Source organism: Dysidea avara, chromosome 8 (genome assembly GCF_963678975.1).
Source record: "Dysidea avara chromosome 8, odDysAvar1.4, whole genome shotgun sequence".
Taxonomy (NCBI): Eukaryota; Metazoa; Porifera; class Demospongiae; order Dictyoceratida; family Dysideidae; genus Dysidea; species Dysidea avara.
The window spans coordinates 18,503,158-18,520,121 of NC_089279.1; the positions used below are offsets into that span (position 1 = coordinate 18,503,158).

General features: G+C 37.8%; 3 protein-coding genes and 1 long non-coding RNA gene across 4 annotated transcripts in view; 2 read left to right on the forward strand and 2 right to left on the reverse strand.

Moving 5' to 3' along the window:
* Positions 1–1,211: 1,211 nt before the first annotated feature.
* Positions 1,212–7,192, reverse strand: LOC136263221 (NFX1-type zinc finger-containing protein 1-like). The gene is made up of 2 exons (XM_066057721.1): positions 7,088–7,192; positions 1,212–7,031 (listed from the first exon to the last, which is right to left on the reverse strand). The coding sequence occupies exon 2, from the start codon at positions 7,009–7,011 to the stop codon at positions 1,360–1,362; it is 5,652 nt and encodes a 1,883-aa protein (XP_065913793.1). The 5' UTR covers positions 7,012–7,031; positions 7,088–7,192; the 3' UTR covers positions 1,212–1,359.
* A 41-nt stretch (positions 7,193–7,233) lies between these two features.
* Positions 7,234–10,769, reverse strand: LOC136264191 (large ribosomal subunit protein mL52-like). The gene is made up of 5 exons (XM_066058901.1): positions 10,651–10,769; positions 10,517–10,598; positions 8,303–8,370; positions 8,188–8,252; positions 7,234–7,408 (listed from the first exon to the last, which is right to left on the reverse strand). Exons 1-5 carry the CDS (start codon positions 10,697–10,699, stop codon positions 7,253–7,255), a joined length of 420 nt encoding a protein of 139 aa, XP_065914973.1. The 5' UTR covers positions 10,700–10,769; the 3' UTR covers positions 7,234–7,252.
* The window catches only part of LOC136264188 (phosphatidylinositol-3-phosphatase SAC1-like), a 31,362-nt gene continuing 25,100 nt past the window's right edge, over positions 10,703–16,964 (forward strand). Inside the window, exons 1-5 of the mRNA XM_066058898.1 lie at positions 10,703–10,805; positions 10,970–11,076; positions 11,124–11,198; positions 11,303–11,430; positions 11,738–11,896. Of these exons, the coding sequence (XP_065914970.1) occupies positions 10,774–10,805; positions 10,970–11,076; positions 11,124–11,198; positions 11,303–11,430; positions 11,738–11,896 (501 nt within the window). The 5' untranslated portion in view covers positions 10,703–10,773. The remainder of the gene's footprint in view (positions 10,806–10,969; positions 11,077–11,123; positions 11,199–11,302; positions 11,431–11,737; positions 11,897–16,964) is intronic.
* LOC136264195 (uncharacterized) lies at positions 11,948–12,273 on the forward strand. Its single transcript, XR_010704998.1, has 2 exons — positions 11,948–12,003; positions 12,050–12,273. It is a non-coding gene; the product is annotated as an uncharacterized lncRNA (long non-coding RNA).

Genomic DNA, 16,964 nt, shown 5'->3' on the forward strand with positions numbered 1-16,964 from the left:
TGTACAGCACATGCAGTATAGTGGTAAGGCCTTACAACTGTCAAATAATCTTTTCTTCTCTATCTCATGATCATCGATTATTTCTATCATCTTGGCATTTTAACATAGAAAATACCTTCACAAACAAACGGTTTTTACTCTAAGAGTGCAACACAGAGATTGCTTAAGAAAGGCCAGTGTTTCTATATACACAGAGATAGCAGCTGTAAAATTTAAGTTGCTAATGTCAGCCAGCTAGCTAGTTACTTTTTCAGCAAAGGTTATACTATTCTTAATTAAAAATGCACAGTGCATAGCCATTTACTGAAGATGAAGAAAATGATGCCAAAGGAAATAATATTAATTTTGAAGGAGTTAGGGTATGTATCTGCTGCATGTGGATGACTTCAAGGAGAAGAAAATAACATTATAATTCTTTCAATAACAATGAAGTATATGATCTCATTTGTAACATTATACTATTTGGGAGTTCTTCAATATTAGGCCTGAGTCAAATATGCAAAGGAATTTCCCAATATTTTCACCTATCATGCTCTTCAGTGTTCCATTATTATGCTTGTATTATGTTCCTACGTTAATATCATTTCTTACAATAATCAAATGTCCTATTAGAATATTTCACTGAAAAGTGACTCTTTATTTTAGGGAGTAGCTACCCATCTATTTTAAAGGAATTAAGCTCCACGTGCACAGTTTGAAATATCCACCCAAAATATGCTAGCGTATTATATAGTATATTGATGCAGGCCCATCTACAATTGTATTTTTACATAATAATGATTGTACTCCATGTAGCTGTTTCCTAAGTGCTGCATGGCCAGTATATGTGTATACCCAAAGGATATATCTTTCCTATAAATCCACTCACATTGTGGCTTCTGGAGCCCCAACACACCCCTCACATACCACTATACAATTTCAACTTTAAAAATAGGCCAGAATTATAATAATCAATCTTTTAAATTAATGAGGGTTTCTAAATGAGCTATATGTATATAGCTAGTGTTCATCATAAAAAAAAGACTTATCAATGTGCTGGTGTCAGCTATTCATCAAACCTTTCCACCATATGGTATAGTTATATACATACCATTATACTGTGTACATAGCTCCCTATTACTTTCACATGTATACTATAGTTAGTTGCATCACATGCTAGGTCAACCACAACTCTGGTTATTATTAAGCAAACCCTCCTTACCATTACAGTCTTAAGTAAAGTTACGGTGTATGATATGTTTACCACACAATTATTTACGTGATGTTTATATGAATCAGTGTGAAGATATAAAAATTAATGTGATAAAGTCTACCCGTACTACGTTCGATTAATACTACAGTTTAAATAAAATTTTAAGTTCACATAAACCTTCTTCCGAGTTCATCAAAATCATAGTTTCCCATGTTAGCAGCATCAGACCACGCTGCATGACTAGAGTTATCCATTTCAGGAGCATGTACATTCCCAGCTGTTAATGTATGTCGCATTCCTCCAATATCAACATTACACTCAGGACACTTTGCCATCTGCATAGCTCCTCCACATTCTCCTATACAGTAGAAATGACCATTGGGACACTTAAACCAGTGGCCTTTGCTAAGACCAATTGCTTTAACAATTTCTACTCTTTCCTGCTCTGTAATGCAACCAACTCCATACCTCTTCCCGATATCTGTTAGCTGAATGTTGTAATTAGACGCATCATAGCTTGCGATTTTCTTACTTCTCCAACCAGCATAGTAGAGTTTAAATGCAATATTGTCAATGATTGTAATATCAGTGGAGCGACATGTCTTGGCTGCCAGTGCCTTACGGAGATCACATACTTGAATGAGAGTAGACAGACGTCGAAATTCACATTCAATGTCCATTTGAATCTGTTCAAATGTGTAATCTTGTACCATGAAGTTACAAAGGTCAGCAACTTGGCATTTAACCTCTGTTAAATCTACCACAATGTGGCCAAATTGAAACTTGGAAGTGAACCCTAAGGTCTGCATTGACTCAAGGAGTTTGACAAATTTTGGCAGGTTGGCCAGTTGATACTGTACAGCATTGAGTTGATGAAGTGACAACTGACACTGTAGTCGCTTTTTTGACCCATGGGGATTATCAGGTTTCAGTTTCTCTGAAATCTTATCAACAGACTCAGCAACAATCCTATAAAAGCCTTTGGATTTTAGATCTGAAACTATGGTCTGTAGTTCTACTTCACTTTCTTTCCATAACTGACGTCTGTCATTACCCATACCCAATATCTTTTTCTTCACCTCCTCCATATCATGGAGAGTTTGTTTGATGATATTACCATATCTCAGGCTCCTACGAACGCTGGTCTTACATTTGGGACAACTTTTAAACTGGATCTCAACTGCCTTACTATCAGTAGCATCATCTTGTTGATCCATCCATTGGTCAAGACCAGACACTTCTAAAATGTGGTCACAATCCTCTAGTTGAATAAAGCGAGCATCTTCTTCATCTTCTGTTCCAAAGAATATTTCAGAGACTTCAGCTGCATTACAAACCCGGCAAAATGAAGGACACTTTTCTCCACACAAACCAATACATGGATGACCACAACTTTTTTTTTTTTTCCTACAAGGCCTGTCACATCGAGGACGATCACACATTTCACCACACTTTTTGGAGCACTCCAAATGTTTACACTTCCATTGACAATCTTCCATACAAGGAACACATGGTTCACCACAGGTCTTAATACATCTACTGTGACTACAGTAGTTTCCACAAGGTTTGGAACATGGTGGACATTCATTGGTACATGGAAAGTCACAGTTGTGCCCACAGGGTAATGTACGACCACAACGAAACTTGCATGATGCATGAAGTCTTCCCAAGTGACATTCAGAACAGGTACCAGCACACTGATGTCCACAAGAAAGCATTTCCTTGCACTGTTTACGGCAAGTAATAGCAGAGAGTGTCTTATAACAATACACTTTTCCTTTATGTCCACATGGTAGATCTGTAATCACTGCTACCTTACACACAGGTGTACAAGGAGCTCCACATTTCTCAGTACATGCATGACCACAAGGAAGTGTTTCCACACAAGGTTGAGAGCAAGAAATGCCATCAACTGACATATAACACTCAACATTTCCATTATGTCCACATCGAAGTTTTTTAATAATTTTCTCAGTGCATGGACGACATCCATCACAACATTGGTAACAAAAACCTTTACATCTGTGCCCACAAGTAAGCATTTTACCACACATCTTACGACACTTGTATGTTAAATGATCTTTCACACCTGGGTGACACAGACGTGGACAGGCATGCCCACATGATAACCTAGTACCACATACCTTTAAGCATCCTCCTTCTGGCACTTGGCTAAAATCACTTCCGGCAGAGACCAAAGTTTCCTTCTTGTGTTCAGCACAGTATAATGGTAAGGCCTTGTCAACCAATCCTTTCTTCTCCATATCATCAATTATCCCTGGCCATTTAAATTTTTCCTCTTGGCATTTTAGCATAGAAAAGTTACCAATCACAAACAAGCCTTTTTTAGCTCTGGACAGTGCAACACATACTCTGTTAGGTTCCTTAAGAAAGCCAATCCTTCCGTCATCGTTGCTTCGAACTAATGAAAGAATAATAATGTCGTTCTCTTCTCCTTGAAAGTCATCCACAGCAGATACCCTAACTCCTTCAAATATTTCCTTTGGCATCATTTTCTTCATCTTAAGTAACTGGCCACTGTACATGGTCAAGATGGTGATTTGACTGCGACGATAACCCAACTTGATGAAGTAGTGGCAGAGTTGAACAACAAACTCTGCTTCATGCTTATTAGAATGACTAAGAATGTCAGACTCTAAGGATTCATCTTCAGGAACAGCATGGTCAATAAAGAATACATCATGCTTGACACCATTCACCTTCTCATATTCTTCAACCTTTGGGTCATTTTTCAATGTTTCGTAAATGTGGGGACATATCAATTCAGCTATTTCTGGTCTCATCCGGTGCTGTACTTCTAGTGTAGCAAGTGGCAATTTATTTGTTACCAAACGTTCAAACAATGACACCTCAAGATTATATTTAGTAGCTAAAACATAGTCATTTGGTTTAGGACGAAGTTGCTGATGATCTCCAATCATTATTACTTGTTGTGTACTGGCAGCTAGTGTAGTCACTATGTGAGATTCTAAGACTTCTGCTGCTTCTTCAATAACAATTATTTTCGGCTTCATTTTATGTAACACTTGGTGATACTTGGCTGCACCAGTTGTGGTCATACCAACTACATGAGCACTACACAATACGGAACTGTCTAATTCTGACTGTGCTTCTTGAAACTGCCCACAAGCATGTGTATACTCATCAACGTGGTTGGCTACTTCTTGTTTGCACACATGTAGGTGCTGGCTAACCCAGTATTGATAAAGAGACCATCTTTGTTTTTCTTTCAGTTGAGATATGTTTTCAATTTTTTGAGCCTTCTCTTCTTTCATTGGTTTGGTTTTCATCCCTTGTGAGATTTTCTGCCAACGTTGTTTATCAGACAACTGTGCTATTTGCCATCCAAACTCATCATGGTGGATTCCAGCCTTTACTGCCTTAGATGGTTTTGATGCTGGCAGTATATTAGGCCTAATTGGCTCCAGTTCAATTCGTTCTTCATCAATTATCCTGTCATTCTCTAGCAGAACTGCTTCAGCATCGACTGCTGCTAACCCATCATCATCGGGATCAGCGTCAGTACCAGTAGCATCTGCTTCAGGTGGTACCACCTGTTCAGTGACCATTAATTCTGGTGTTTCAAGAGTCATTTCATCAAATGCATCTTCCATTTCCTCATCCTTGGACATAAAAAACCAAATACCTAACCAAAACTCAATTTCTTTCCCTTCTTCCGATACTACATAGCCATTTAACACCATCCGTAATTGGTTAGCGTGGTCTGGATCCATGACACGTTCTAAAGTACGGAAGGTTAATAATTTTGGTTTAGTTTCCATGTTCATGTTTGAAAAATCTTGCATTACCTTACAAATGTTACGTTGTTCCTCCTTCATTGTAATCCTTGCGTCCCTCCACATTCGATACTCACGGCCTGGAAAACTCTTAGCAGCATGACATTGGTCAACAATGTGGCGTAACATGTATGGTTCCATTTCTTTACTTTTGGATCTTCCTCCTATGCGAACTATCTTCAGCTCTTTTCTGCCAAATTTCAGTATTCCTTCCAAGAACTGATCAAGTGCATGATTAGTGTAGCACACCACTAATATTGGGGACACTGCTCTCGAATCCCAAATGGATTTGTTTTGCAGTAAAGCCTGCACTATCTTAAGCCCAATATAAGTCTTCCCAGTTCCAGGTGGCCCTTGAATCAAAGACAATTCCTGAGTTAAGGCCATGTGCACTGCTTGAAGTTGTGATTTGTCTAAGGTAACTTTGTCGTGATGAGGCCAATTACGAGGATCAAGCAATTGAACTGGGTCACGAACACCCATCGCACTGAGATCAAAGCATACATTAAGTTTTCCTTTCAAGTATGATGGGGGTGGTAAAGGCTTTGGTGGCTTGCACTCCACAATATAAGCTTTAAATGGTGGTGGACTTTCTTCTACTGTTTGCAAGCGGCACAAAATGTGTCGGTAAGCTTCAAAATAAGCAGTAGATTCCACCATAGTAAACTCTGTTTGTGGGTCAATTTCAAAACCGTTAGTGTCTCCTTCAAACTTTATAGTAATGTACCCTTCCTTTAATAGCTTAGGATCTCTCTTGACAACACTCGCAAAGTATACTGTGAGAAACTCGTCAGAAGATAAACACAAAAGGGAGCCAAAAATCAACCTCCGAGAATGTTCCCAGCTTATATGTTGCAAACGTGTTATGTCAAATTTTAGACGGAACCCCACCCCACTGTATAAACAAATAGGTTCATTCACATGTACATGTTGGTAAACTCTAATATTTTGTATACTACGAATTCGATTGCCATGGCTGTAATCGCAGATACCTTGTCGAAGAGGTGAAATAAAATCTTCTCTAAGTAAACGAAACTGCACATCAAGGTAATGGCTCCAACTAGAGTAGGAACCTTCGATGAGATTCTCCTGAAGCTTTGGCTTTGCATTTTTTGAAATTTCGGACAAGTCAGGTAGAATTGGTAATTCACGATAATCTTCAAGCACAGCATCACCATCTGTAGAAGTTGATTCAGACTTTTTTTCACTAACACAAGTCTTGTGAAACTCTACGAGTTGAGTAACGCTATCCACAAGCTCCCTATACCTGGGACTTTGCTCTTGTAATAATTTAGCAGTAGCTAGTAAATCAGCTATTGGTAATAAGCCACCAGCACTTTGCTGGGGACAAATAGTCAACAACTGAGTGAATATGTGAACAAGCCAATTCAGTGCTTTGAAATTTTCGTCTCTCTCCTTTTGGGACTTTTCCGAAGGCATGTTTCGTATGGCTATGGCAAGGTTGAAATGAAATCCAGCATACTTGCTTGAACATATCTGGCTTAGCAAAATGTTCAGCTGTTCGGACTGGGGATTTGAAGAATTTGTAATGTTATAAATGATTTGAATAACTAATCTAGTCTTGAAAACCTTCTCGAATGTCCGTTGGTCCGATAGTAAATCAAAAAATGGCTTCTGCTCATCAAATATAACATTTACAGCTTGATCGCCTGTTACTCTAGCCAAATGCTTCAAAAAATCAACATTCCAAATCCTTCTAGGACCAGAACTAGACTGAGGTGTTATGTGATCATCATTACTACGGTAAGCTCGTGCGTCGCGGGTTCCATGATCAGCGTGTCCCCTACGCACGTGACCACTACCACCACGCCCTCTTTCATCTCTATAGAACTCACTTCCTCCCCTTTCTCTTCCCCTGCCCCGTCCTCTAGAATTCCTACCTCTAGCTGTTGTGCTCGGAGGGTCGCTGATCATGAATTCGTCATAACTTCTTCCTCTACGACCGCCTCCTTTCCGCGGAGGTCCACCCCACGAAGCCATTTCATTTACTTCAGCACAACCTAAAAACATATACGTCATGATCACTGTACAACACACAAATTTGTCGTTCTCTTACCTTATATGATATGTGTATTAAAACAGCAACAACCCGGCAACAATGAACGTCTAGTGTTTAGTTCACGTGATCCAACACTGAAGAGCACCCGGTATTGGCGCAGTGCGCTTATTTCAATACTTTTTAACGCGCTTTAGTATTCAATGTAAAACACGGCGCTTTCATTCATTTCTTATTAACAGTGGTGTCTAAAATTTGTTTAGTGTTATGTGCAGGCTTGGGGTTAAGTTCAGATGAATCGTCAGGGTCTAATCCATACTCCTTACGGACTTGCTTCAGTACTACACCATCCACTTGCTTCATCAACACTTTGATACGATCCTACAATGGAAAACACAATTATAATAACTACTACAATTTCTATAAGTACATGTCATTTCACTTTGTAAGCATTGAAATTAATTGAATACAGTAGGGCATGAACGAAAGCGTAATTCTAACACCTTTATTTCTTAATCTTGTTAACAAATATGCAGTGGAACCTCTCTTAACAAACTCCCCAAATTAAGGACATGATAGAAAAAAAACCCATAATAAGGACATAATTTTGGTCCCAACAGGTCTGGTTAATACATTTTGTACCTCTGAAAGAGGAAAACCTTATATTACAGCAAAAAGTGGCCTAAAATTCTGCATCCCAAAAAGTCCAAAATAGAGGTTCACTGTAATCCTTAGTCTGTGAACATGTACGAGGGTGCATAAAAGCCGACAATAGATTTCCAAGGTTTATACGTATCAGTAGAACAGGCAAACATTCTCTCTTAGCTAAAAACCACGACTCGCGCAAAAGTTTGAAGAGTGGGTGGGATGACAAATGTCTGAATGAATTAAATTAAGCGTTTTAAAATGCTTGTTATTTCATGTTCTACTCTACTACATAGAAGAGCAGCACGACAAAATAATGGCAGTTAATAAATTACTTACTATCAAATGTACAAATATGTTTCACTTGTGTATTATTGTAGGTACACTGTACTACTTGTACGCATTAATAAATATCTATGTAAATGACTACTTTCGGTTCTATTCAGCATTACAGTACATTTATGTAAGACATTCAAGAGCCATATATGTGTGTCACTTTTGTGTTTAAATCTTACAGATATAATCTTCTGTTGATCAAGTCTTTTCTTTTTACTCCCAGAAACTGGTGCAGGTCTCCCGTCTACATGTACAGTAATAGTGATATGGTACAAACTATTTGGAGTAACTTACCAGCATAAGACCAGTCTGGGAGATCAGTTAGTGGACCATACTCCGTACCGCTACGACTGAGACCATGACTACAGTAACACAATGAAACATGCAATTATATAATACATGTTGTACAATATGTTCTGTGATACTGAGTGCATTCACTTCTGCTAGCAATAATTCTACTACAAGATGTATAGTTGTTTTTAGAACCAGTGGGCCAATCTATAAGTACATGACTGCACAACAGAAGTAGAAATATCCAAGACTGAACTGTAGTGGAACTTTCATCATCTGGTTATACCAATATGATACTGTCGTTTCAAATGTGTCTAGCTACATGGTCCTGTAGAAGTTTTGTTTGATGACTGCTATCAGCGCTCCATGAAAGAACGTAACGTTCTTTATGTCAATATGGCCAAATTGATTGTATGCAGTTGAAACTAAATAGTGTAACATGATAACAGAATAAACAGTGCTACCACCTGATGTTTAGTCTTATGCTATAATACAGATAGCCCTAGACACTACTTGTGTCTTACATACGTATGCACAAAATATGTGATAACAAACACAATGCTATGTAGGTCCGCAACCCAAAAAATGAAATTTTACAAATCAATACCATTGTGAGATGTTTATTGTAATATCCCATCACTAAATCTACCATGAAATCGGAGGCACACTTGTTGTCTTCAGAGACCTATTGATTTTAGTATCTTGCAAGATGCAAACTTTATTTTTAAGATTTAGTGCTCCACACAAAGGACTAGATAAAACTTGCTACTTGGGTAGAAATTATCTACAGTTATTGTAGTTAAAAGTACACACAGTAATAAACAAATGATTTTCTGGGTTCCTGGCACGCAGTTGTTTTCTTTTAAAAATCAGAAAATGAAACAAGAACTTTCAAATTCAAGCTGCCTCACCAGCCAAGATAAGAAAAGCCAACCCTTTCCTCACAGTGATATGATGAGGTTGGTTATCTATGCTGTTAGGCTGGAAAGGATCTGAGACTTCTCATCATCTGGGTGAAGTGTCAACATTTTCGTGTGTCATTCTTTCAATGATGCCAAAGTGTTTTCCAGTATTTCTGATGCCACACTGGTCGCGTAATTTTGTTTAGAATGATGATAAATGATGGTCCAAAATATTTGGTAGAAGTAGCAATTGCTGTTTCTGTGATTTCATATGATGCAATTCACCAGGAGCTCCACCCAGCTCCAATCCAGATTATTTTTTTGGTTTGTTTGCAACATCATGTGATGTAGGGCATCCTAGTAAAGATTTGAAGCTGCTGTGGAACATGAGAGGTAAAGTCAAATTTGGACAATTTTGTGGTGCAGAGCTTAATTAGGCCATACCTATTTGAAAAGTTGTTGCTCAGATTTATTTTACAACAAAATGGTTCGGTTGGTATATAGGGGGAAAAAAAAACACAGCTAGCTAACTATAGTTATACACATGTTTATGATATCTGATCACAATTTATTATTTATTAGACAACTATCCCTCTACAAGGCATATACTAATTCAAGTAAGCCACATTAAAGAAACATTAATTGCTTTATACAGACCTATCAAATCCCAAACTATAGCTAGCTAGTAGTTCAATGAGCACTGATGCATTGGTATAGCCAGGAGTGAGGAATACACTGGTGTTACACTGGTGTTAAGTGATCTACATTTACAGATAGCTAGCATTATATCTGAGATCAAAATTGTACCAACTGACTGTTCTATTAGAGTATCTCGATCTTTTGCAGCAATTACAAAAATAATTTTTTTGATCTAATTTTTTCTTTTCTTAATTAAAGTCTGTGCAAAATCGGGTCGGTCGGGTCCAAGCAACAACTTTTCAGATAGGTGTGGCCTTATGATGCGTGGAAGCTGTGGATGAAACAAAAATTGACAACCGCTGGTACCAAAAGTCCAGGTACATCTTTTACCACAATAATTGACCACTGTTGTGGTTGCAGAAGCACTAGAAGTGGCTAGAAAGCGTGATATAATTATAAAAATAAACTTTGTGTCTTGTGATATACTAAAAACGATATTTCTGTGAAGGCAACAATCGTGCCTCCAGTTTCATGGTGGATCTAACAATGGGATACAATGAATGTCCCACAATGGTAGGGAAAACGATTTGTAAAAGTTGAGTTTTTGGATTGTGGACGCTAACAATGCTCAGCATGTGCAAAACATTTAGCTTCACACATACACATCCAAAAATACCTAATTCTCCATTTCTCTCCAGCACTAGCACGTGATGTGGTGTGCATATGGAGAATACTACAGCTAGAAATATTCCTCACAGCTATTGTAAACACCAGACATGTCATACAATTACACAAATAGTACATTCTTACCTACACACCAGCAGGGACGTGATGGATGGAACAGCAACAATTTTGCCATGTTTTTTTCGAATTAGCGCACACCTCAGCGTGATTTGTTGCTCTAATTAAAGCCGTGCAGTATTGGAGGGCACAATGACCTCTCAAACGCACGAAGACTTCACCCTGTAAGTGACTGTATTAAGAGGCACGTATTGTTATAAAATGTGTTTGTTATGCTATATCTTCTCGACTTATGTTGAGTACATTTACACACGTGTACAGCACACTTGTTATGTGCTCACTGTAGTATCTGTCTTAGAGTAAAATAATATCCATTATCTCAATACAGATATATTACTAATGAAAAGTTCTACCTTGCACCAGTCAAGCCAGCACAAGTAACCAAACCAGAAATATTAGAGATTGACCGAGTCAACTATGAGTTTAACTTAATAGGTGAGACATTGCCACTTGGTATATTTAAATGACATACAATATTTTAGATGCAATTCCTGGAGTGTATGGTGCTGAGACCAGAAAGATATGTGCTCTACTGGGTATTGTTCAGCTGTTATCTGGTATGGTCTTGTCTTTGTGTGTTAGTAACTTGTGTGTTTAAACTGCTAAAGCAAAGTTTTTCTTATTCTTTATTTTCTGTTTGATTTATGTTTTTTTCTGTCAGGACCATATTTGCTGGTGGCACGGGAGAAGAAGGAGGTGGGTATGATTGATAACCACAAGATATGGGAGGTGGGAGCTGCCGACCTTATACCATTTGCTAGAAGAATGACACACTTGACACCAGCCCAGGTGTGTGTGTGTGTGTGTGTGTGTGTGTGTGTGTGTGTGTACGGTACGTATATGTAAGGTTATGTGGATTTGAAATTCATTACTGATGCAATATACAATTTATGGCAAAGTGATTTTATTGACTTCTTGGTAACTCCAGTTTTTCAGTAATCTTTCACAAAACCATGATTGAAATGGTGATTGCCGCTATGTAGATACGTATTATATTTTATGTATGTGTCTATATGTGACTAAATTTGGTTTTACTTTAGCATACAGTGTATTTGTAAAGATAGTTCAGTTTCCTTTACACACTGGTGTTATACAGGTTAGGGACAATAGTGAGTATGAGTCAATGATACAGGCAGTGATAGCCACTCGTAGTTTCTACTACTCTCATTCTTATGATATAACTTTGTCACTACAAAAAGTTGAGCAATTTGGTGAACGACGGACTAACTTTGCCCACCTACCACTACACGAGAGAGTAAGCTACTATATGTAGATGATTGTGTTTGTATAATGACGTTGTATTCAGACTAATTGTATCTGTGTGTGAATGTATGGACAAATTGCAGAGCTGTACTCACAGTGGTTAGTAATGTCCTGTGACCTGTATTCACAACTATAACCTTGTTAGGAAGATTAGGGATCAAAGAAATAAAAGTAGTGAAACAAGGGAAGTTGCCAATTAGAGCTGAGTGATAGTACAACTGTCATAATCATGATTTGATAATAACTTTTATATCACAATATGTAGTATCACGATAATTACTAGCAGTTATTAAAGACACTTAACCTCATGTATACAAACACTTGAATGCTCATATCTGCTTTTCTAACACTCCACTATTACAGCTGTTATCTTTGTTGCTCAAGCTACTGGTCTTTTACAGTTTTCTAAACTTCAACATTATCATCTTTGCCAAGCACAGATATCGATAGTATACTATAAAGATCATGATTGTTACTAGCTATCACAATAATCGATTAATCATCACTATCGCTCAGCTCTTTTGCCAATACCTGAAGATATGCTAGATGAACATTTAACCCCTAATACAGTCATGAGTATAGGCAGTGCAAAAACGAATGTACTGCATTATTTGAATGACAAGTGAAGTTTGAATTTGCGCATGTGCAACCTGGCTCATATTAGCAATTGTAATTATAGCAGGAGATGGTAAGAATCCAACTGCTTGTCATGCTGAAGACCAGTTTTGCTGTGGACAGTTACACTGAGACACTAGGAAGTAATTGAAGGTGGTTGTACATGAAGCCATTAGTTGTCTGACAAGTTAATTAGGTCGCACCACAAGTGACCATGCCCACCGCTAATGGTGACTGTTCCACTACTTTTTTCTTTGATCCCTAATTTAAATTCCTACTCCTTGTATGACTTATTCTCTTACTGTGTATGACAGTGTATCTCCCTATATTTGTACCTGTTTCAAAACAGCGACATTTTGTCTACTTACAATGAATAAACTGAGATTGTTTTGCTGCAGGAAGTTGATCAATTAAAAAATAGGTACAGTAGGTGGTATAGGTAGCGTACGTACATGTAGGTATAGTTTTAGTACATTATATAGGCTATCATTGTTTCAGTGCTATGCAAATACTTTTGTTTAAAGTTTTTAATGTTTATTCATGGTACAGGAGTTGCTGTAGTGACTATGTTACCTAGGGTAACTAGTCCTATATGTGGAGAACTATTATTGCCTATATAGTCAGTAATGTAAATAGGGCAGGTACTAGTGCTAGTAGGCTATAAAAATAGTCAAAAGCTATACAGTTGCATTCAATATTGTCATTTGGCTTTCATACAGTATATTCCATGCCACACGTTGTTCTATGTGGGTAAAGTAAACAGCATGCATGGATAAACACATGGATAACACATGGGTACACATGTGGGTGCACTAAAAGCCATGCTCCGGAGAATGTCACGGCTACGTTTGGGCTATTTCTCCATGCATGTGTCTTGGCAAGATTGTTAAGTATCTCTAGTGAAGAACAATGCTAGCTATTCATGCACGTATTTTTCAGTGCAGTGGGTTTGCTTGAAACTGGCAGTACACCTGTAGTCTACAACAGGATCAGTAGCAGAAATTTCTTGGCCAGTATAGCTCTGTACAATTCAATTGTTTATATCTATATATTGTGTTACATTAGTACTGCTTCCTACCACTTAGTTACTGAGGTTGAGGTTTGCTCAATGTAAAGGTCAAAAAGTGTATGGGCAGTTACTGTATGTACAATAACTATTAAGCCATACCACTGCCACGTATATATACCAGATTAAAGGTAATGTAGCTCAAATGAAATAATTAGGGTGTGGTCAGTACAGAAATTTTATTTCAATAGTACAGGTGTAATCAGAAAATTCTTCAAAATGTCGTAAAATAAACTGTTTTAGTTACTCTTCTGAAGGTGCCAATATTTCAGCATAATAGTGAAGGCATAGAAGTTTGTGCATCTATGGTTCAACCCTTGGTGCTTCTTAAGACTACAACTTGGATAGACACCTCCCTTGATCAGCTTTTGGATCTTACCATCCTATGCTTGGCTACTAAACTGCAAGTTTTGTATGTTTACCATTTTATGGCTTCCACATACATTTTGTATTGGTTTTATGTATTTGTTGGGTTCATTGTGCATAACACGATGGTAAATTTAATGGTGCAACTCAAGCACATGTGGTACCAAGTTTGGTGCTCAAAAGGTGAACGATTTTGTCTCTTAGCCGCTCCACTAAAGAGTGGGTCAGTATACCCACTGCTTGTTACCAAATACACTGACCTACTATTACATGTAATTAGAAATGCAATAGTGCAGTAAATGTGTATATACGTATACTCTACCATATTCTTGTATTTACATATAATCAAACAGTGTCAGTTGACACCATCCATTACTCATAAGAAATGGTGCTAGTTTTCAACCCATTCATGTCAAAAGTCAGTACTCAGTAGTTCACTGTGCAGTCAAAGAGTGTGCTGTACTTTAAGCTTTCATTTAGAGCAGAATGGCAGGGGTTGAAATCAATGGGATATCATATTCTGGTTCAGGAATCAGCCAAGAGACAGCTACACCAGATTATCAAGATGATGTTTCTCTTCCAGGATATTTCATCTTCCTGTCCTTTGGATTCAAGTTGATTGCCACTTTGATTGCTGTGCTAATGGCTGGCTGGGTGTTTGCCACAATCAAGACCCGAAAAGTTTGCATAAACCTCATAATGTCTTTGTTGCTACTTTGATGATCACTGATACTGTATATTGTCAGCGTTGTTTGGTTTCTTGGCTTCAGGCAGTATGACTATTGCATCTTTGTTTGGGTTGGAAGATTTTGTCAGCTGTAAAGTATTCTGGCTACCAATACTGCCTGCATGTCTGACTGGCACACTGTATGTGGTGATTTCAGTTGATAAGGTGATAGCTATTACATTTCCTTTCAAGTACAGAAAGATTATGACACCTCACACTGTTCGTAACATAATCATAGTATCATTGGCTTTAGCTGTTTTACGTTGTATTCCTTTGATTTTCTTTGGTGGTGATAGCATAAGAGTGGCAGAATATGGTGATTGTGTTAGGGTGACTGCGTTTATTGTACCCATGTTAGCTTACTTTTTGTCCGTCATGCTATCATCAGTGTTGACACTGATTCTTAATGTTTACTTAGCCGTCAAAGCATACCAGATAGGCAAGCAAATTCAGAGTGAAACCAGGTTGTCAGGAGGTGACAGTAACCAGGTTCAATCATTAAAGCAGAAACAAGGTAACATAAGGAAGCAAATGAAGCCGGTGATAACATTGTTGGTGATTGTAATGGGGAGCATTTTCCTTGGCTTATTCTTTCCTGTTTTGTATATTCCAGCAAAGTTTTTGATAGACGCTTCCCTCTATCATAAGATCATGGATTATCTTGTTCTTCCTAATGTTTTCTTTTTGCCACCACTTCTTCATCCTTTTGTGTATGGGCTCTACTTTAAGCTTGTTCGTGAGCCGATGATGAAGTTCTTTAAAAGGCTGGCATGCAGCTGCAAGTTCAATTCTGCAGTTGTTGCCCCTCAGCCCCAAAGGACTGCTTGGATGTGATGAAACTAACATTATATGCGTATGTACTGTATAACTGTGTAATCATGTTGTAACCATTGTATTTACCCAACTGTGTCATCTTGTTGTATTTAACCAATGGGTATGTTAACAGAATTGATGCCAGATCTTAGTATATGCATGTACGGTTGTACATAAAGAACATATATGTACCGTAGAGTCTGATTATTAGGCACACACAGTTAATATGTACATTGCCTGTTGAGCACACATGGGTGGTATACTGGCAGTACATAGTCAAAATGGCTGCTGCAAGTTCATGCTGTGTAGAATGGAGGCAGAAGATCACAAAAATGTCCAGAAGTGTCCCAGTACATTTGATTCCTTCATTAGGCATGTGTACTACACCTGTAATAATGATTGCCGGCCTCAGGATTACCATTTTTTCAACAAAACTAAACGATACACTGATGAGTAATATCTGGAAAACGTAGTTAGACTGATTTATTGCTCTCCTATCAAAAGCTTTTATAAATGCACATGCTCAGCAAGTTTAGTATATTTCACAAGTAATTTATAAGTGCATGTATCTGTTAGCCAGAGACTACACAATATTATGTAGTGTACTCTTCTATAACCTTCATGAATACCTACTTGAGTTCATGACATATTGGTTGTATATTTAAATTTGTCAAGGGTTAATAATAGTAGGGAATTAACTCTTGGTTTTATGTACTGGAAATTAAGGTTTGAAGAAAAAAATGTTAATAGGATGTTGTAATGTCACTGTTGGATTTGGCTGCACACTGTGGCATTGCATAAACACCTTAATCTATCTAGTGCTAATAGAGTGGACATTAATTATGGTTCAGTGGTGTTAGCATTGTACTGTGTAGTCTAAAATGATTTTGATATGTACTTTTAAACTGTGAGAAGGCTGGAGAGAATGCCATTTTCTTATAAGGAAAGGTAAGTTTGACTAGGGATCATACGTAGAAGGGAACAAGAGAGGTTGCCTACACACTGAAGATATACTAGTGGATATTTAATCCCTAATTCAGTCTATAGCCGTGACTGAAGTAGGGATTAAATGTCCGCTAGTATATCTGTGGGTGTGGGTGACCTCTTTTGTTTCCCTACTTTTGATCCCTAAAGTTCCTAATTTTTTGTTTGATTACTTTTTTGTAACATGATTATGACTGGTGAACCACATCAAAAGAAAGAAGGAACCAGAGTTAATGTTTTTGTCTGAACACATGCTCCAACTATCGATTGACTTGAAATGGCCATTATGCTACGTGTTCAGCCCACTACACAGCATTACAGTAGAAGTACTTTTGCAATCAATCTAGTCACCACAAAAAATACGGACAATTCTCGTTTACAAATGTAGGGAAGCCATCATGTGCTACCAAAAATTGACACTTTGGACTGTCAGAAAAAAAATGAGACACAAGGGAGGACTAAGATAAGTCCATGATGCATGTATTGTAC